General features: G+C 44.8%; 1 protein-coding gene across 1 annotated transcript in view; it reads left to right on the top strand.

Annotated features, from left to right (window-relative positions):
* Positions 1-2,206: 2,206 nt before the first annotated feature.
* The window catches only part of RPTOR (regulatory associated protein of MTOR, complex 1), a gene marked incomplete at both ends in the record, with an annotated part of 97,559 nt that continues 79,373 nt past the window's right edge, over positions 2,207-20,392 (top strand). The window contains 4 exons of the mRNA XM_008947726.1: positions 2,207-2,365; positions 8,768-8,914; positions 13,356-13,531; positions 20,061-20,120. Of these exons, the coding sequence (XP_008945974.1) occupies positions 2,207-2,365; positions 8,768-8,914; positions 13,356-13,531; positions 20,061-20,120 (542 nt within the window). The remainder of the gene's footprint in view (positions 2,366-8,767; positions 8,915-13,355; positions 13,532-20,060; positions 20,121-20,392) is intronic.

Here is a 20,392-nt window from a genome sequence, read left to right as displayed (position 1 = left end):
TTGTTTTGAACAGTTTCTAAAAGTAGCCCCCTGCCCCACAGAGCATCACCTAAACCACTGAGATCAGCTCACTCCCCCAGCTATGCCCTGTACCCAGTCAGGTGAACATGAATATTTCCCCTGAGCATTTCTTTTCATTACTGTGCTTATTCTCCTGGCATTTTTTACACATCAATGGAAAAGAAAAAATGTCTTGAAGGTATTTTTTTTTAGGTGGAAAAAAAAAAAAGCCCCCCCTTGGTCTGGATTTGCTCAGATACCTGTTTCTTGTGCATGAAGGGTGTGTGGTGAGCTCACACCTGACGGCCCCGAGCTGCCACACGCCGTTTGCAGGCTCCCTCTGAGGGCTGCTCATTCCTCTCAGCCTGGTGTTTCTCAGCACACAAATGATGTGTTTACAGTTTGGATCTTTAGATCTACGGGCTTTAGTTTTAGAGTATGAATTCCCCTCCATTAATTGCGAGCTGTATGTAATATTTATGCTGGGGGGACGTGAGCGGTGTTGGAATGAGCCTGTTCTCCTTTGAAACAAGAGGAGCTGAAAAATCACCCAGCGCTCTGGCTATAGTGTCTTGTAAAGATGCCAGCAGGCAGAACGTGATTTAAGGGGCACATTTTTGCAAATCAGCACCTTCATAACAGCCCTGGAAGGAGAGAGGAAGCGGTGTGGGGGGATCCGTGTTGAGATTAATGCAGCCTCTTATCTTTACTTAGTGCGGAAGTTCCCAAAAAGGATGAGTGTGTCAGATCCCTGGGTCTCTCCCAGGTTTTTTTTCCTCTCCTTTTGCTTGCTTTCCTTCCTGGTTGTAATCATGTAAATGATGCTGTTCGTTGTCTCCATCTTGCCCGTCGGCTTGAAGATGCTGAATATTAATTGAGCAGCATGGTGTCTGCTTTTTAAGCTTCACAGATAAGCAAACCATTCTGATATTGAAGGGCTTCACCCTCTTTTACTGTGGTATTTAAAAACTTTATCTTTGCCTGTCATAGAAGAAAACCTAAAAAGCCCAAACTTCTGAGACCTTGATATTGGTTTCTAAACAGGCTTCCCAGAGCAGATTTTTGGGGGGGTATGGAGATGGCTGTCTTGCTCTTAAATTTGGGTCTTTATTTCAGGACATTGGCTTGAATGTTTTTTTTAGGCCGTTGTGATTCTGGTCTCTGTCTCTCTGCAGTTCTGGGGAAGAGAGGAAGAAACAAGCTTTTGTCTTTCAAAGGACAGTTGAAAGACTTTTTGTTCTTATTTGGCCCTGCTTCAAAAAAAAAAATGCACTTTTGAGTATGACAAACTAGCTGCTACATAAGCATCTTGGAGTTAGCTAAGTAAAAATGTTTTCTGAAGTGCTGTGAGTTTTTAAACAGTTTGGGTTTTGGTCAAACATTGAAGTGTGCTCTGGTGTACTTGCTCAGAGAGCTGGGAGCAGTAATGGAGCTGGAAGATGGTGGCTGTGGTCTTTTTTGAAGGGAAACTTTTTTGCCATTGAATTTTTCACTGTGTCTCTGTGGCTCCTTCTAGAAAAGGCAAGGTTCCATCTAGGTTTAACATATTTGCAGAGGTGTTGGCCAGGTTTCTTTTGGATCTTTCTTATTAATAAAAGGGGAACGGACTAGATGGGGCTTAGGAACAGGATGAGGCTGCTGCTCTTCCTGTTCTGCCTCCATGAAGGACAGCTGCCTGAGTTCTCCTCTCCCCTTCAGTCTGGTGGTTTTATTCCTTTTAAGGCATGAAGCAAGAGCTGTGTCCTTTTTCCAGATGGGAAGGAAGGAACACTTCAGAATGAGATTTGAAGTCCACAGAATATCTGATTTATACAATCTTATGTCTTTAAGAGGGACTTTTATTCAGGGTATGAATTTGTGGATTAAGAGAATTGTGAGGGGTTTGGGGTTTTTTTTTTGAGGCTGGCTAATGTTGAAAACCTATTTGACTTCCCAAAGGCTTTTTGAATGTTAGTAAACCCAGAGTGAAACAGAGCAGAGTTCAGAGATGGGCTAAACTGCCTGGAACCTGTGCTGTGTGTGTGCAGTCCCACGCACCAGCAGCAGACACATTTTGTTTATTCAGCTCTATAGTAAATATTTTGTGTTTTCTTTTCCCAACGTAAACAATTTCTATACATGCTTCTCTCCTAACTAGGTGCCTGCATCTTAAACAGATTTATTTCTACACTTTAAATGATTACATCTTACGTTTTGTTGTTGCCAGGCCAGGTACAAGCAGAGCCTGGATCCCACGGTGGATGAAGTGAAGAAGCTGTGCACGTCCCTGCGCCGCAACGCCAAGGAGGAGAGGGTCCTGTTCCACTACAATGGGCACGGGGTGCCCAGGCCCACAGTCAATGGGGAGATCTGGGTCTTCAATAAGGTGCGTCCCCACGGAGTGCTGTAGGACAGCAGAATCTGCCTCACTGCTCTGTGAAGTGCTGAAGGGTTGTGTTGAGAACAGCCGGATTTCCAGGGTTTAAAATGTGCTTGCAGCTATTTGTTTGGTTCCCTGCTGGCAGCTGTTTGCTTTCTTTGTGTTCTTGAACTTCTGTGAGACCAAATAGGTTGTCCTTCACCTCCTGGTGGGGCGGGAGGGTTTTCTCTCAGATGCTTTAAAGCTCTTTCAAAGCACTGACCAGCCAGCTACTTCCACTTGCTTCATCAGCTTTTCAGAGCTAGCAGTGGCTCTGCAGTGTCTGGGCAAACAGGGAGGCTCCCCAATGGACTGGGCTTTGCTGCCCCACATCACTGACTGATTAAGTTCTTCCCATGAAGTTTATGCTTGAAATGTTTCTTGACTGAGCAGCCATTGTTGGTACAACCTGGAGATGCTGCAGGAGGACAGTAAACCACACGGCTGGCTCTGCTGCCAGGGCACAGGGCAATGAAGAGCCTCCCAGGGCAGCAGTGTAGGCATATTGGGGGTTTTTTTTTGAAGACTTCTGTTATCTTTACTTAGCCACAGTTAGGAGCTGTGGTTTGTATTGCTGTGTAGATCACTTGCAACACTTTGAGTGATTCCAAGTGTGACCTAAATGTGCTTTGCTTTCCCTTTAGTTACACTCTTCAGTGTCTATTAAGGGGAACTGATTGAGAATGGAGCCTTACAAAGTTCAGAAATACTGTCTGGAGCTGAAAAGTGCCTTCAGCTGATACAGAACTTGCATTCATTCTCCTGTTTTATTTGGGGGCTTATTGAGCCTCTTTTCTCATATTTCACCTGTAATATTTATATAGTTGAATGACCATTCACAGGTAATTTGAAAGAGCGAGGGAGAAAGGAAGGGGGTGAAGTGCAAGAGGGCATCACTTTATTCTGGTGCATCTATATTGGAAACTTGATTAGTATTCAGACCAATAAACAACTGGTCCGAATACTAATTCATTTTTAAGCTGAATTTGGTGTTTAAGAACAAATCAGAGTGACCTTCTTCCTACTTAACAGCCAGTGGGTAATAAATAAGCCAGAAAAAACGCTGGGCAGAATGTTACAATGGCATGAGAGGAAATTACTGCTCAGTGAAGTTGTGTGGAGTGCCAAGTGCTTTATTAAGGGCTTACTGGGCATTTGCCAGTTTGCCTGCAGTATCAGCTGGGGTGGTGTGTGGACACCACTGGTGACTGGGAGCTGAGGTCTCTCTCATTTATCTCAGAGATGGTGAAAAAGAAAATTGATTGGCATACAGGTTGATAGGGAAAGGTGAAACAGTGATTTTTGCAGCATGTTATCAAATATTGGCTTTTTTGGAAAGAGAACCAGGAGTGGAACTGTTCTTTCAAGCAAAGGTTTAAATTTAAGGAAGTACTGGGGCTGGGCTGGGGGAATGAACAGTGTTTAGAAATCAGTCCTGAGGAATTCAGTCTCAGATCTAAGCAGGGGGTCTAATGAGGCTCAGTGTTAGAGCCCTCTTGAAATACTAGAGCTACTGAAATTTGACTGTGCTGCCATTTGAAAATGAGATTTAAAGGGCTCATTCATGCACTTGAAGTCTCAGCTCTAAGAGCATGAAGGCAGAGCTGGAAGGGACCTTGAGCTCATCCACAAGGAGGAGTGAAATAAGCCTTGCTGGTGGATGTCAAGTGTTAACAGGCTGAGCTGTGTTTGCCAAAGCAGATACAATTTTTTGGATTTGTGGTGGCTTCCCATGGGGTGAGGCTGGGCCTCTTCCTGCAGTTCCCCAGAGGGGATGGTCCTGCTGAGACTGGGCAGGCTGCTGCTGAGGTTTCAGTGCTGGGGTTGCAGGAGAGCAGAGGGTGGTGGCTCAAGCAGGAGGTGCCACATCTGTTTAGTTCAAGGATGGGAGACAGCAGTGAGATGTCAAGAGTCAGCCCAAACACTTCCCTATCCATTTGTTCCCAGTCTGCAGCTCATCCCTTTTGGTTTTGTTTTTTTTCCTCCCATAAAATTGGTGTGCAGCCATCGTGGGCTGGTGACATCAGTGGTGACAGAGAGGACCTCTCCTGCTGCCAGAGCCTTCTGGGGAGCTTAGGACCTGCTCAGTTCTCATTTTCATGTGTGTGCCATTCCAGCCATCTCTGGAAACCTACTTCTGCTATCACAACACTTGGGTTTTTTTATTCCTCATGGGTTGTGAGAGGCTTTGGCTTTTGGCTCTTACCAAAGTTGGTGGTGCCAGGAGTGCCATGGTGTTGCCAGGTCAGGATACCCCAGGCAATGCTGGTTTTGGGGTTGGAGGAGTTACACGGAGCCTGTGGCTGCTCCTGAGCATCTCTCCTGCTGCACCAGAGACTACTGAAATCTCCCCACATGTGCCAGCAAGCTCTCAGAGACAGCAAACAGCTGTAGTGGCGCAGGAGAACTTTGTAATGATGCTGGAGAAGGTTCACAAAGTGTTAGATCTTCATTAATATATTCCCCTTAATTTCTCAAGAGTTGGTGTTTCAGAAGTGCTGTAGACCTCTGCCCTTGCACAGTTGGTGCTCTGTCTGAGCTGATGCTTTAAAATGGTAATACAAGGAGAATGCTTCTCTCATATGCTTTATTATCTCCTCCTCTGAAAAACTGTCTGCTTCTGTGGCTTAGCTGATTGAATCAGTTGAGAAAGGCCCTGGCAGAGGGACTGACATGCTCTCAAAGGTGTCCCAAAATCTCCTGGAAGGGGACCCCTGTCCTGGCCCTGCCGTGCCTGGCGCCGCCGGAGCATTAGCAGAGGGGCAGAGGGGGCCCCTGCCCTGGCAGCTGATCTCTGTGCCCTGGAAGAAGCCTTCCCTGCATGGCAGTGGTGTGTTCAGGAGAGATTAAGTGGGGTATATTCTGATCTGGAGATTAAAAATGACAAAACCTTCACTTCAGCTGCACACCTCAGTCACTTTGGTCAGCTAACTGTTAAAATGCCACCCAAGAGAGAAAGAAAAGCAAAAGAAATGCCACCCAGAAAGAGGAAAGAGTACAGTGTGATTTGGGTAAGGCACTTGCAAAGCTAGTTGCTAAACTTACTCGGTCTTTAGAACCCAAGCCTGCCTTCTCTCCTCCAGACAGGTTTTCCTGGAGTTCAGTTTTGTATAGGTTTCAGCAAACTGTGCTCGCTGGAGTACAAATACCTCTGGTTACCATCACTGTGCCAGGCTCTCCTCTGGAGGAGGCCTCTCCTGTTGGCATTTGAAGAGGACACTAGCCAGTAACCAGTCTGATACTCATCTGCATCCATTTTTTTTAGAATTTAAACCTGACCCCCCATCCCTGCTTTGTAGGTGAGCAGTCAGTGTTGCCTGGCAGTGTGGGGGAACACGGGGGGTCCCTGCACCCCTCCTCCTCCCCTCCAAATGTGCCAGGAGCTGCTCCAGCTTGGTGATTTGGTGGGCTCAGGGACAGCACTAAGGGCAGCAGAAAGCACTTGGGCTGTAATTTTTTTCCCCTAGCAGCACCTGAAGTGTTCCTAGTGCTTTAGTTTGTTAATTTTTGCTTTGTAGCTCAACAAAGTGCTCCTGGACTCTTTCTGCTAGAGAGTTAATTTTTGCTTTGTAGCTCAACAAACAAAGTGCTCCTGGACTCTTTCTGTTAGAGTTAATAAGATGTGTAGGAAGAACTGAGGATGAATTCCTGTAGGTTCATTGTCACAAGGTTCATTCCCTGAGGTTTCTGAAGGATTCCATGAAGTTCAGAAATCCCAGGACAGAAGCTGAATGCAGCAACCTTCTGAGGAAGCTTTTCAGCTTTAGAGAGACCTCTTTAGAGACTACGCTTCAAGCATTGTTTCATCTCTGACAGGAGATGGAAAGAGGAATTGTACCTTGCCTTGGAAGGGATGATTGTTTTGAGGACGTCCTTTTCCTGGGCCTGTTGTGTCATCCTGCTGTACAAAAGACCAGAAACGTGTGCAGTGCCAGAAGCCAGTTCTGCTAGTGTGAGAATACAGGACACCAAATGTGCATCATCCTTGTGTTCCTATTAAACCCTTCAGGAGCTCTTCACTTATCACTCATCCTGTCCCCAGACATCCTGTGTGACCACGCCAGGGCCAGCAGCTGCAGTCCTCCTCCTGCTGCAGGGGGTTGCCACAGCTCCCAGTCTGAGCTGGCTGCTCTCCTCACACGTGCCAGGAGCCAGCACTTCCTTCTGGAGCTGTTCCTGATCTCACTGAGGGCTGCCTGCTCTGGCTCCCTGCACGGCAGAGGCGTGCAAAGGGTTGGGACAGTCCTTGTAAAGCAGTTACTTGGGCATTATCTGGCGTTTTGCTGGATTTTGGAGATGCAGCAGCATGCTTTTTATGTGATTATTGCAAGTGCTGTTTTATTAAGAAGGAGCAATGTTCTTTTTCCAGTTTTGGTTACTACTATTTTCTAAGAAAATCCCAAAAACATGGTTTCAAAAAGGTAAAAAGCAACCACCCCCCACCCTGAGGCTTCAAACACGTTCAGTCTGAAGTTCTCTGTGAAATCTGAAGAATTTTTTTTTTAAAATATTTTGGAGTTGTTCATTAAGCAATTGGTTATGAAATCTGTTCAAAATCAGTTCCCAGTTTAGTTGTTTGGCGTGTCCTGCCTTTAAACAGGCACAGAGGGATGGTGGGAGCTGTGTTAACAGAACAGAAACTTCCTTGCTAAGAACCAGTGTCAATACTGAGAACAAAACATACGGACGAGTTCTTTCATACTCACAGCCCCAGCGTGGCAGAGGCAAGATGAGCAAGCATCAAAAGATCACCCTGAGCAACCGTGCTAGAAAACTATTCTTTAACACTCCTTTTTTCTTCAAACTACCCCATTTACATATTCATTAGCAAATCTGAGGAGTTATATGTGACCCTTACAGTAAAGTTGGAACATAAAATTCTTCTGGTAGGAAATATCATGATATTAATCAGAGCTATAATCCAGTCTTAACTGCAGCAATATGCATTATAAATATAAAGTTAAAACAATGCATGCCCATAAAGCCTCACAGATTATGTGTGTCAGAGGAGGTTTTTTTTGTATGTAACCTTCTATGACTGGATGATGCTTGAGCTGAGTGATGCCCTTAAAAAATGCCTGGGCCAGGAGTGAGTTGTTCATCTATCATTCTGTCCTGCAACAATTTGCAAAAACTCCTAATTCCCTAAAACTTGGGCTTTTATAAACAATTTTTCCTATTAATTTTAATGAAACAACTGAAACTTTTATGTATGGGCAAAACTGGATTCTGAAATGACTTACAGTTTCCTACCTTATCGAGCATATGGTTTATGATCACTTCTGTCTTTATATGTGCTGATACGTGTCCTTGAAAATTTGGTTTTTTTAAAAGTTTACTGGTTTTATTACAGCTCTTTTAAGTCTCTTGAATTTAAATGGGAGTTATGATCCCATTAATCATTCTGCTGACGTTAATAGGAGCATCCCAGCTTTTCCTGGGGAGTTTGGGCCCTTTGGTGCTGGAGGAACATGAGCAGGTTGCCCTCTGGCTGCAGCTGGGCAGGATGGTGCCAATATATTTGTAGGGGCTCTTTCCAGATTTAAATGGCAGAAAATCCACTTGGGGTTATATTTTCAATGCTGCCACTTAGTTTAGGGTGTGGCCCTTTATAGCCAGTTTTAAATGTCTCATTGTTGATCCTCTGTGTATTTTTAGACTCTCCTACCTTCAATTATTTGGGGGCATTAAGGTGGAAGACAGGGAACAAAATACTTTGTATTTACAAGGACTGAATTGTTAGTACTTCACTTTGTTGAAGGCAGACTTTGTTGGTTTTAGTTTTATTGGATAATTCTGAAAGTTGCACAGAAGTTAAAGGCTGTAATAAAATTATGAAGCATCTCGTTAAACTAAGATGACATAGCTGCTGATGGGCTCCATAGTCTTAATTATCCCTCTTGATTTATTGATGGAGTTTTCAGTTTCAGATGTTTGATGTTAAATTAAAGACAGCTGGTTTACATCCTTTATCAGTGTTGTAGAAATTTGGGGTAAAATTGGCCTGTTAAATGCTGGTTGGAGTTGTTAGCACTTCTCAAAGCACTCTTTGAGTTTTAGAATTTTAGTTCAGACTTCAACATTTCAGCCAATGGCACAATAAAAATACACGTGTCATTTGTGTTGGGTTCATTGTCCTCATTATTATGGGGGTTGGACTCAATCTCTGGAGGTCCCTTCCAACCCCTAACATTCTGTGATTATTTGTAGATGTTGAGTGGTATTTGTATTAATTAATATGCCCAATATTCAATCTAGATTTTATTTTGTGATTTCAGAATTGGATTTTTTGGATTGTTTTTTATCTCACCAATGAAAGTTCTGTTCCTTCTCTGTCTCTCTGTAACTTGAGTGTGTTTTTCCTTGCAGAACTACACCCAGTATATTCCTCTGTCCATCTATGACCTGCAGACTTGGATGGGCAGTCCTTCCATCTTCGTCTACGACTGCTCCAACGCCGGCCTCATCGTCAAGTCTTTCAAACAGTTTGCACTACAGAGGGAGCAAGAGCTGGAGGTGAGGTCACAGGCTAGCCTGCAAAGCTCAAAGGCTTGAGTTCAGTCTTGCTTTGCTGCATACAACTGAAAGTTGTGTTTAAAACTGTTGGAAGACAAATTAACTTGCAGATAATTTTGCCACTCCGGTCTTTCTGGTTCAGTTTGCTGTCCTATTAAACTTGGAAGGATTGTTAATACAAGCACTAATTAAATGGCAGCGTTAATAGAATCCATTTGCACCCTAATGGTCTTTTCTGCCGAGATGGATGCTGAGGTGAAGGAGACACATTTGTTTTGGTTACAAGCTCTAGGATCTGGGTATGTTTGGGTGCAGTTTTGTGCTGTTGAAATGAACGTGAAAATGCAAAACAAGATAAAATAAACCTGGTAGAGGGATTGTCACTAGTGGCTTCAGTTTCACAGAGTGCTTGAGCTGAATGTGTTTCTAACAAAAAGCTATCTGGTGTTGCAAATGTAATTACTAATAAAGGTATTGAAGAAATCTGAAAGGCAGAGTGGAAGGTGAGAAGTCAGGATTCCTTGTGCAGCACCTTGGGATGGGAAAACTGCCCACTGCCAGAGACTCCTGCTAGCTGGAGCTTCCACAGAAAACACATTTTTTCTTAAAGGCTAGCTGCTTACACTCACACAGTTCTAAGGCTCTGCATTAAAAACAAACAGAACAAAAAAAACCCAACCCCAGACCTCAAGGAAGGAACATCAATTGATCAGGAAACTGATGGCCACAAATACAACCTTCGAGCAGGTATTAACAGTATCCCTCACTACAGCTCCTTTCATTCTAAATTCCAGCTCTTTGGGATGCTTTTGTGGTGACTCAGGACTCTTTTGGCACGAGGAAATTCCGTTCTACTGACAGAAAACCATCTAATAGTTTGGGATATGTAGATCACTTCCTTATTCCTTCTTTTGAACCAGTATCTTGCTGTATTTTGTAAAGATAAGAAACTTCCCAAAGTCTGAGGCTTGGGAAGAATGTGCAACTGCAAGACACAGATCAGTAATGTTGGTAGTAGATGCCTTTTGAAGGTTACCATCTTTTAAGCCAGGGAAAACATCTGGTGGTCATATTCTGTTCTCCTTTCCAAGTTTCCCTCTCAGCCTGAGACTTTCATTGTGATATTTTTTTGGAGCCTTTCTCTTGTGTTTGTACAATGCACCCGTTTGGATTTTTAGTTTGTTTCCTCATTCTGCTCCTAAGCAGGCTAAAAGTGAGCCTGACTTTACCTTCCCTTCCCCTGCTTTCTTCATGCATTTCCTTTTTCCCTGGGCTCTTGCTGAGCTCTGGAATGACTTTGAAGCTCTTTTGGAAGGAAGCAGCTGCAGGTGTCCGCTGGGTTCTGCTGTGAGACAGATGAATTGCTCAGGTGAAGCTTGTGCAGGAAAAATCTCCTCTCTGCAAGTCAGACAAACCAGACTCTGCAGACAAGGGTTTGCTGATGAGCACAAGCAACGATGTCAGCCTTTATTTCAACAAAGATATTAAATCCTGTTTGCTCAGGGTTTTTTTTTTTTCCTTTTTCATTTTGCAAGATATGTGAGGTTACATGGGAAAATGGTTTTTTTTTCCCTTTTTCATTTTGCAAGGTATGTGAGGTTACATGGGAAAATGACTTTAGCATTTCTTCTCTTTGAAATGTAGGTTAAAAGTACCAGTTAATTTGATTATGAAAATACTTTTGGGCTTATATGTCAGCTTTCCATTCTGTATCTGTAGATTTCATTAGCTACTGATGACTTACTGAGATATCTGCTTATTACTACTAGAAAACAGACTTGGTAGCAGAGATAGAAGAATGCTTAGAGGGCCATACAGAGCATGAATGTGAATTAATCTGGAAAACTATGGATTACTGAATTGTTCAAATTCATGAAAAGTGAAGTATAGCTGGAACTGGTGCTCAAGAGGGAGGGATCAAGATAATTGTTGGCCCATCTTAGTGAAAAGAGATTAGAGGAGCTCACTGTTCTCTTAATCTGACAGGGAAGGCTGAGGGGAGCCAGGGCTGGGTGGTTTTTTACTGGTGTGGAGGGCTGCCTGGCAGGCACGGTGGTGTCCTGCTCAGAGGGGATGGCACTGGGTGTCCTGCTCCGAGGGGATGGCACTGGGCACTCTTCATCAGCTAATTAGTAAGCTCTGGTGGTTCTGCCAGTATCTAAATACACCGTAATTCTGGAGAATTAAGCAGGCACTTTAAGTGGGCTGTGCTAACAATGATAAAGCAGCAGGCTCATTATTTCTGATTAATTTTCTGTGTAATTGTGACATTGTGTTTCCTCTGACTCAGGCTTGTTTCATGCAGCAAGGGCTGCAGTTCTAAGGCCAGCTGCATTGGAGAGGCAGAGAAGCAAAGGCTGAGGTCTGTCCCCTTGCTGGGGGCTGTGCTGGACAGGACTTTGTGCTTTTCAGCATTACTCTTTGAATTTTCCAGCAGTGCTCCTGGGAGCTGTGTGTTTAACTGGGAGCTGGGCCTGCAGTGGGTCTGCCTGTTTGTCCTCCCCTCCAGCAGGCCCTGTGACTAACTAGTCCTAATTGGAGCTGAAGAGTTTTTTGTTTTTCCGTCTTCAACGTTAATTCTCAAAAAATGAGCTTAAGGACAGCACAGCAGAATGTTATCTGGCAGTAGCATCATGTCTGGGGGGAGAATTTTTCTAATCCACCATCTGCTGGGAGAGAGGAACATCTCCTCTGCTGTAGCTGCATTCCTGTCTTCCTCAGGGGAGGAGGATTCACAGCAAGGGGTTGTGTGGAGCTGGCAGGTCTGGTCCACATTTGAGATAACAACTCCTGGCTTCTGTCTTGGGGCAGACTCCCTCCCAGGTTTACCTTGAACACATCTCTTGGTTCAAAAAAGGCTTGGATTTTGGTCAAGCGTTTGTTTCTCAGTCAAATTATATAAATAAGCCAATGTATATAAGTATATAAATCAATGTTTTCAGTAACAGCAGTTTAAAATACATCTGTTATTTCCCTTTCTGTTAATTACAAGCAGTAGTACCTGCAAAGCCACCGGGTGGACAGAGAGCTTGCAAGCAGCAAACCTGAGGGCTCCTTAGGCAGCTCTAGTTTGTTTTCAGAACAAATGAGTTGCCACCATCTTCCAGGAGTGATGGTGTGTTTCAGTTTAATTGCTAAATTAATATTACCACGATTATTTTGTCTGAAAGGCTGGGGATTGTCAGTTGCCCTGAAATAACAATAAGCAACACAATAAGCACTCTGGATAGTAAGGGATTTTTCCTTGCACAGCTCACAGAGGAGAATAGGCATCACTTTGCCTTGACACTGTGCTTCTGCTGGGAGAAGCTGTGAGCTTGTCACGGGCTGCTGCAAGGTCTGAGGCTGACTGATGGCTTACAGAAACTGCTGGCATCTAAAAAAAATATTAGAGTGTAGATACTGATAATTTTTATAGCCTTTCATATATGATAACTTTTCATAGTCTGTTTACTCTCCCTACAGCTGTGAGTACATTTTTGCTAGTTCATGGTTTTTTTTAAGCTGCAGCCTTCTACTTCTTCTGTACCTTGCCCTAATGAAAAGTTACATTAATGAGGGAACCAGGCATTCTAGAAGGTCTGACTTCAGCAGTGGATGTTCTAAGGATGCAAAAAAACCCCTGTTTATAGTGGGCTTTGCTTAACCCTCTTTCCCCTCCACTCCTTTCGTCGACTTGTAAAAGAACGTTTTGCTCTATCGTTGCCCCTGGAAGTCTGACAAGGTCTCTAATTACTGCTTAGTGTGTGTTCGTTTTATGGTGGTTAATAGTTCATCTCCTGAAGGACAAATATTTACACTGCATGTGTCACAGCTGCCTTAGTTCCTCTCACTGTGTTGAAGGCAAGAGTTGAGCAGGTCTTGGAGAACGAGCTACTTCCCCATCAGAACTGAGGGGGTAGGTGGCTGCCAGACCATGATGAATGTCACCTCCTTGGTGTTGACACTACTCAGAAAGCAGAAAATCCATCTAAATGTACTTCCCACCTACAGAGCCCATTTCTGAGGCTGCCCAGAGGGAAGGTCTTTCTTTAGGGAATGAATAGCCATAGCTAAGCAGTTTGACTGCTTTATATTTTAAATCTGTGAAGAGCTAATGCTTTTCCACACATTTCTTGTGTGGAAAAGCATTAGCTTTTCAAATAAAGATCTTTTCAGTATGTAGTGGGTTTTTTTGGTTTCTTTTTTGTTATTAGCATATACCTTCAGGGTTTGGTTTTTTTTTTTTTGCAGGTTAGTGGTTTTGGTGTGTGGTATTGTTATGGTAAATACTATTAATTATATATGAGTTGAAAGTATGGCTGGTGCCACCATACTCCTAAATGCCTCTGAGTCCAGAGATGCTGTGAACTTGGACAGCTCTTCAGTGTTTATTTTCAAGATGGTGTAGAAATGAACTTTGCTGAGCTCACCCCCTGAGCCCTCCCCTCCATCTCTGCAGGTAGCTGCGATTAACCCCAACCACCCGCTTGCTCAGATGCCTTTGCCACCCTCCATGAAGAACTGCATCCAGCTGGCAGCCTGTGAGGCCAACGAGCTGCTGCCCATGATCCCTGACCTGCCAGCCGACCTCTTCACCTCATGCCTTACTACACCCATCAAAATTGCCCTGAGGTGGTGAGTATCTTCCCCGTGGTGGAAGGCAAGTGCATAACTTGTGTTGCTTGTCTGCTGAAATGATAGACTTGTCAATCCAAATGCTGCATCTAACCTAAAGTTTCTCTGGAATAGTGAATTGCAGGATTTGAACTATGCATTTGGGACTGCATTTTATTCATCAGAACTAGAAAGGTGAAAATATTGTTATCTTCTACCTGTTACATTTTAGATTCCTGCTCAATATCTAGGTTTGCTCAGATTAAGGGATTTACCATTCTGGGAATTAAATATCTGCTTCTTCAGAGAGCAGAAATAGTACATAGAGCAATAACAACTTTTTGTAAATTGTCCTTTGTACAAATAATATTCCAAATATTGCAGTTGCTGTAAATAAGCCAGTGGCATTAAATAATGCTGTGGTGAAAGAAATTGAGCGATAAACCAAAGAAAGACGTTGCGGAGTGACACACCAAGTTAATTAGGCAGGAAGTTATAAGAGACTGCTGCAGAGAGCAGGAGCTTTTGAAGAACAGTATTTCTATCCAGCAGCAGAGAGGATCGTGAGCAGTGGAAATGCCAGCTGAGGACATGGTGTGAGGAATCCAGCGTGTCCACCCAGGGAGCACATAGCGCTGTGGGTTCATTCCTGCCAGCAAGTTTCACGTCATCTTCAGTGTTACGTGTACTCTGGGGTGAAAAACTTCAGGTCTTCTGCTAGACTAGGTTAAAACAGGCAGGAGCCTACAGGCACTGCAGGCAGTGGTAAGCAGTTGAGTCACCAGAGCTTTGGGAATTATTAGCTCTCTGTTGGAGATACTTGTAATCACGCACGGTTCCTACGCTCTCTCTGACTTACACGAGCCATAAACTAAGCAGGTTAATTTGACCAGGTTCTGGTTTAGATACATTGTCCCTTGGCTGCTCCCCTTTGCTCATGTGAGGAACAGCACAAGGTGGGTTTAATTTTGTGTCCCATTTTTCACTTTGTGAGTTCACAGGGTGTTTTCTCACAGAAGAGAGTCACAGCTTGTAAAGGCACGCAGAAATCTTGGATAATTTTCAAAAGCAGGGCCAAGAGCTTCTGTGACATTAGGAATATTTTTAAGGGAAGGAGAAAATGGGTTTTTCTGACCAGGTGTCATGGACCAGGAGTCTGAGGTAATAGGAGACCAGCCTAGAGCTTCAGGCAAGGAATAGCAAACTCAAAGTTAGGCAGGTGAGTGCTCCTCACAGGGCTTTAAAAATTCTGTTTTGTCTCACTTTTTCCTCCTTCTGTTATGAAAATGAAGCATCATGTTGTTCTTCTAAGCTACTGGTCTGGTTGCTGTACTCACCACTCATCAAAACTCACAAGTGAGCACTTGCAGGTATCCAACAGGATTGAGGTTGCTGATCAGCCAGAGACATTTAATCTCCTCTAATCTGGAGAGAATGATGTGTGTCCCTCCTGGGCAGGTGAAAGGAGAGGGGAGGTTGATGGCGTGTAGCAGGTACTGTGACAGCCCTTCAGTGCTGCAGCCACAGCCTTGACATGGAGCTCTGCTGTCTTGCTCTTCCTAGTGCTGATGTGGTGGTGGGAGACTCACTCTGAACTCTGCCTGCTGCTTGAAAATTCTCTGCATAAATCCTCATCTTTAAAAGCTAAACAAAGTCACTATGTGGCAAAATTCCTTTAAGAGATCTTCAAGAAATACTGTTTTCTAATCAGGAAAATATGGAAGTACTTTTATTGCATGGCTGCTCACAGATCACTGCTGTCCCAGTGTGAAGGAGTTCAGATTTCTGCTGGTTTTAGCTATGGAGAAAGACTTTGAAATGATTTTCCACCTGATTAGCTCAAGGCTTCCAGCAGATGACAATGAATGCAACTTGGTAAATACAAATGATGCTTTTTTTTTTAAAATGACTTGTGCATGGAGTCCACAACCAACACATAAACCAAGAGGGGACTCAGCATTCAGCAAATGGTGGTGTAAGTTCAAGTTCTAGGGAGAATGTTTTCACTAAAACACTGTGTTATTGGGGAGAGAAGAGAAGAATTGCTTTGCAGTGTGGACACACTGAGGCTTGCAGCTATTCTGGATAGCTCAGTGTTGTGCATGTGTGTTAAATCAATACCAGGCAGACACAGTGACACCACTTAATTTTTGTTGTTTTCGCTAATCCATTAAATCTTCTTGAGAATCCCTAGCACAGGCTTTGCCTATTGAAGATTTACTAGTTGATAGCAAATTGAAGTAAGTGAAGTGAAGGCTGTTGGTGTTGGAACTTCAGGGTTGTCCTTCCCTTGCAATTACCAGAACCATACTTCACAGTTTTTGCTGTATTTAGAGTGAAAATACTAAGGCTTTATAAGAGGGTGTTTTGGGTTTTGTATGTACTGATAAAGATTTTTTTTTTTGATGTGATGATCTGTTCAGGAATTTTCTGTTACTTCATCTCCATGGGAACATGGTGGAGGGGGGTGCTCAGGGCAGGTTCTCGAGCAGAACTACACCTGCCATAAGCATGAGATATTCTCAGGGTTGTGTCTCGTTTGTGTTTGACAGGAAACATGTTTTACTGTAAAAGTGCAGCTCAGGGGAAGGATTTAAAACTATTAACCTCTGCTGCTTGGGGGGTTGATGTTGGTAGGTGCCATGTGAACTCCTGGGTTTCCTACCACATCTAATCCAACGTACACACACAAAAATTTCCCCTCTATTCTCTGATTAAAATTATGCTCCTTTTACATTCCCTATTGATTGGCACAGTTGTGTTTTTATCCACGCAAGTGCTATAAATAATAAGTGCTGGCCTGTGGAGCATTGTTATTCACTGCTGTTAAATATGACACATGCAGAGCCAGACCCTCCTCCTGCTTTCCAGCTGTTGATGCTGGGGTCCTAAAGCAGTTAAAGTTAACCGAAAATAAAGACGTAAATCTTTGTCATTAAAACTTCTCCTTTGCTTCAGTCCTGCCCTTTTACTAAAGCTGATCCAGAGCCCTGCAGAATTACTTTTGAAATAACATATTTTGCATTTCTGGACAGGCTAATGAGGTTTCATAGACTAAATTTATGGGCAAATAAAAGTTTGATGAATAAATTTCTATGCATCCCATTTTGCGCTCTGTGTTTTAAATAAACAACTGATAAAATCACTTCTCAAATGGGGTTGTAGCTGCATCCACCTCAGTCTAATTTCAGGGGGAGAAAAATTGATGCTGGTAAGAGGAACACGGGTCATTTGTGCCCTTCTGATTGCAGTGCATGAAACTCTTTGTGACAGTCCAACAGTTCCTGGCATGCAGTGTGTGAATTCTGGCTAACTTGGTGCTGATTGTCTTCATGTGGAGTGGCTGTTGTGAGCTGATGTATTCCAAATATATGTTGTCACTATATATAGCTATCTATGAGGCAAGCTTAGAGATAAGCTGCATGGTGGTTAATCTTGACTGATGTGTGCTAATCATAAGTGGGATCAGCTCTTGCAGGAGCAGGCAGAAATCAGCGTGTGCTCGGTGCTGCTCTACGCAGAGCTCGTGCTGTCCAAGGCAGGAAGCAGCTGTATTGGAAGCTGTGATCAGTGGTGCATCATCCACTTGTATCATCACCACTCCCTTAGGACATGAACAAGCTGCAATTACACATTCAGAGTGTTGCACATCGAGGAGAAGGTTGTGCTTGTCTTGATTGTCTTAAGGACCATATGGCTTTGAACCGACAAGTCCCACTCCTAAAAGAGTAATAGAGCTCCTGAAAAGTGCTGGAGAACCTCCAAACCAAGAAGAAACAGAGTCTGGCAACTGCCCAGTCGGGAGTTTTGGACCCACAGTTGGTCACTGGCACGCTAACAGAGCAAGCTTGTAAGTGCACAGGGAAAAGAACTTGACCTGTGACAGCTCATTTTCCATTAGGCCAAATAAAAGTGTTAAAACGTTTGGGTTTTTTCTATTATTGTGCATTTCTGCTTGAGGTTTTGGGGGATTAACCGACCCAATCCTCTGTCCCAAATTTATTTAGAAGAACTAAAATTTCAAATTATTCCTGTGGTAGCTGATCAGAACTGGGCTGAACATTGTTATGTGTATTTCTGGTTCTCTTCCTTATTGCTTGGCATTTATTAGTGTCTTTACATGCAGCTCAAATGTATTTTACCTGATGTTTGTGATGACACCATCACTTGAGACATCCCATTTAGAACCTTGGAGTGGTGGAAGGAGGTTGCAGATAGAGCATGTGGAACATTTTGTTTACAAGTACATTTTCTTGGCAGTCAGTGGAGGTTAGAGAGGAAATGCAGATAGTCTGCTCACTGGCCAAATGGGGGTTTGGTGAACTAATCTCTTTCCAGTTATTGAGGGCAGCAGTGGGGGCTTCTGCTCTACCAGGGCCAGTAGATAGGAAAGCAGTGAGCGCTTGCTGCTCTCCTCCTGTTCTGGTGAACATCAGACAGCCCTGTGGGCAGGGCAGAAGGGGAGGGCTTTTCACTAGCCAACTGCAATCTGGTTTTATCTTGTCACCTTTGAGGAGCCGTGAGCTCAGATGGAGTAAGTGAAATCCAGGCTTATTGGCGTGCTGCCCACGGCGCGATCGTAGCAGCTCCTGAGGAAGTGCTGAGTGACAGCTGCACGACGTGTTTGTGCAATGAATACCTGTTTATAGGTGACCCTCAAAGGTGTGGTAGAGATTGTAGGAAGCACTTGGCGTGCTGGCGTTCCTCCTGCTGTATGTCCTGAAGGCGTGGGGAGAGCTTTCTGCCTCTAATCCACCCAGCTGGAACCGAAAGCCGCGTGCTTAGGAGAAATCCCTGCCAAAAGGAGGCTAACGTGAGTGCTTGCCCTGTGGCAGCAGGAGCCTGCCCAGCGTGGTGAGCCCCCAGGGTGCTCATCTTCTTCTTCCTCTCTTGCCTGGTGCCTCGCAGCAGGGTGCAGGGCTGGCCTGGCCAGCCTGGAGCCTGGGAGCTATTGCAGAGCAGGTGAGGACAGGGGCACTGAGCTCAGGAGGGGCTTCCCAAGGAAATACAAGACACGTGTTACCTGGCGAGAGGTGGGACTGTATAGAATGCAAATGTACCAGTACAAAGTCACGTTCTGCTCCTCTCTAATGTGTTGTAATGCAGAGGCATTGAGCAGAGGAGTTAGAAAGTCTTTGGCATCCTTATGCTGCAGGGAGACTCCAGCCAGATTCCAATGACCTAAATCTGCCATGCTGAATCCTGCCTGCAGTTTTTGTTTGAGAGGGGTATTTCCCTGCCTGCCTCTGGAAAGCGGTGTCGTAAGATGTTTACATTTTAGCAGATTGTGCAGGGATCCCACGGTGGTGTTCCCATATAACCTCACGACTCTTTTTATGGTGGATGGTGCACACATCAGAAGAGCAGCCTGGAGACCACTTAGCTTCCAGAGCCCATCCTTGTTCTTGGCAGTGAGGGATGTCCTGCAGGCAGGGGATGCCACAAGAGAACTGGAGGGTCCTCAAGATTTCAAAAAGGGGCTCTGCATGTCTTGTCTTTAAAGAAGTAATTGTTCTTCCCTTTACCTGGGGAAGAGCCTCTTGGGTGTGTGTATCGTGGCTCTGGTGAAAGGAGGAGCTCCTGCTGCAGCAGTTCCAGGATGCAGGAGGTGGGTGTCCTGGGCACTGAGCCCCTGGTCCCCCAGTGCCCACAGAGCTTCTGTGTGGAATGAAGTGTGGGGTGAAGCGTGGGGGTTAAACACCCACCAACATCGCACTGATAGGGAAATTCCTCATTCAGGAGCAGAGGGTGCCTCTCTGGAGTACTGGGAAAACGGGCTGGGAAGGCAGTGAGATCACTGGGGAAGGTCACATCTCCAGCTGGATTGCTGGTTTTTCTTCCCGGACCTGTTATTTCCCAATTCTGCTCCGTGGGCCACAGAGCAGGTCCCTGAGAGTTCTGGAGGAGGGCGACGGGCGCTCGGAATCGGGCTGGCACTTGTCCCCCACGTCCCCTGCGGCCTGGTGCCTGCGGGGGTGGTCGGGCCCAGCGAGCCTGGTGCTGACAGGACTCGGCGTCTCCCCAGGCCTCTGCTCCTGAGGTGGAGGTGTTCGGGACGCCGGGGAAATGGAGTCAGCAGGTTTTTTAATTAAATAGCCGAGGTGTTTGAACTTGATGCATCCCTCTCATTCCCTCCCTTTCTCAGTCTCCCGCCTGCAGCGCCAGATCTCTTCAGGGGAACCCAGCCAACGCTCATCATTATTCCAGAGGCATCAGCCTCCCCGGCTCTCGTGTCGTCTCGCTGCTCCCGAGAGACCGTGCCGGATGGCTGCGAGCCCTTTCCCCCGCTCCGGGCTGGGAAACTTGTCACTCTGACAGTTACAATACCCCAGTTTTGACGCCTGACGATGGAAATCGCCGCATAATCATGAGTGTGACAAATATTGAAGGCCTTGTTTGAGTCTTATTACGCCGTGGCAAAGTTTTCTATCCAAACACTATTTTAAAAGTCGAAGCACTGTAATAAAGAAACTTCTTCCATATTCTCTCCACAGAACCTTGTCATTAAATATTCAATTAGTATGTTTTATTTTTATTCTCTTCTCCACAGGTTCTGTATGCAGAAGAGTGTCAGACTGGTGCCAGGAGTCACACTGGATTTAATAGAAAAGTAAGCCAAATTTTTTTCTTTTGTTTTTTCCTTGTTGTTCTTAATTTCCTTGTAATTACCAGCATTTCTCTTGGTTGCCTGCAAAGAAGTTTTTGTGGGAAGCTTCTCTCAGGGCCTGTGCCTGCAGTGTTTGTCACTCCTTGCCTTGCTGGGTGCTGGGCAAGCGGTGCCAGAGCCGGGGCTGCGGATGTGCTGGGGCTTTGCTCTGTGGCATTGGGGACCCAGAGCCCTCGCCACTCATCCAGGCCAGGGAAGGGGCAGTGGCAGGCCTG

This window comes from Merops nubicus, unplaced genomic scaffold (genome assembly GCF_000691845.1).
Source record: "Merops nubicus isolate BGI_N331 unplaced genomic scaffold, ASM69184v1 scaffold16309, whole genome shotgun sequence".
Lineage (NCBI taxonomy): Eukaryota > Metazoa > Chordata > Aves > Coraciiformes > Meropidae > Merops > Merops nubicus.
Note: the sequence above shows the minus strand (reverse complement) of the source record. Positions and strands in the feature narration are given on the sequence as shown.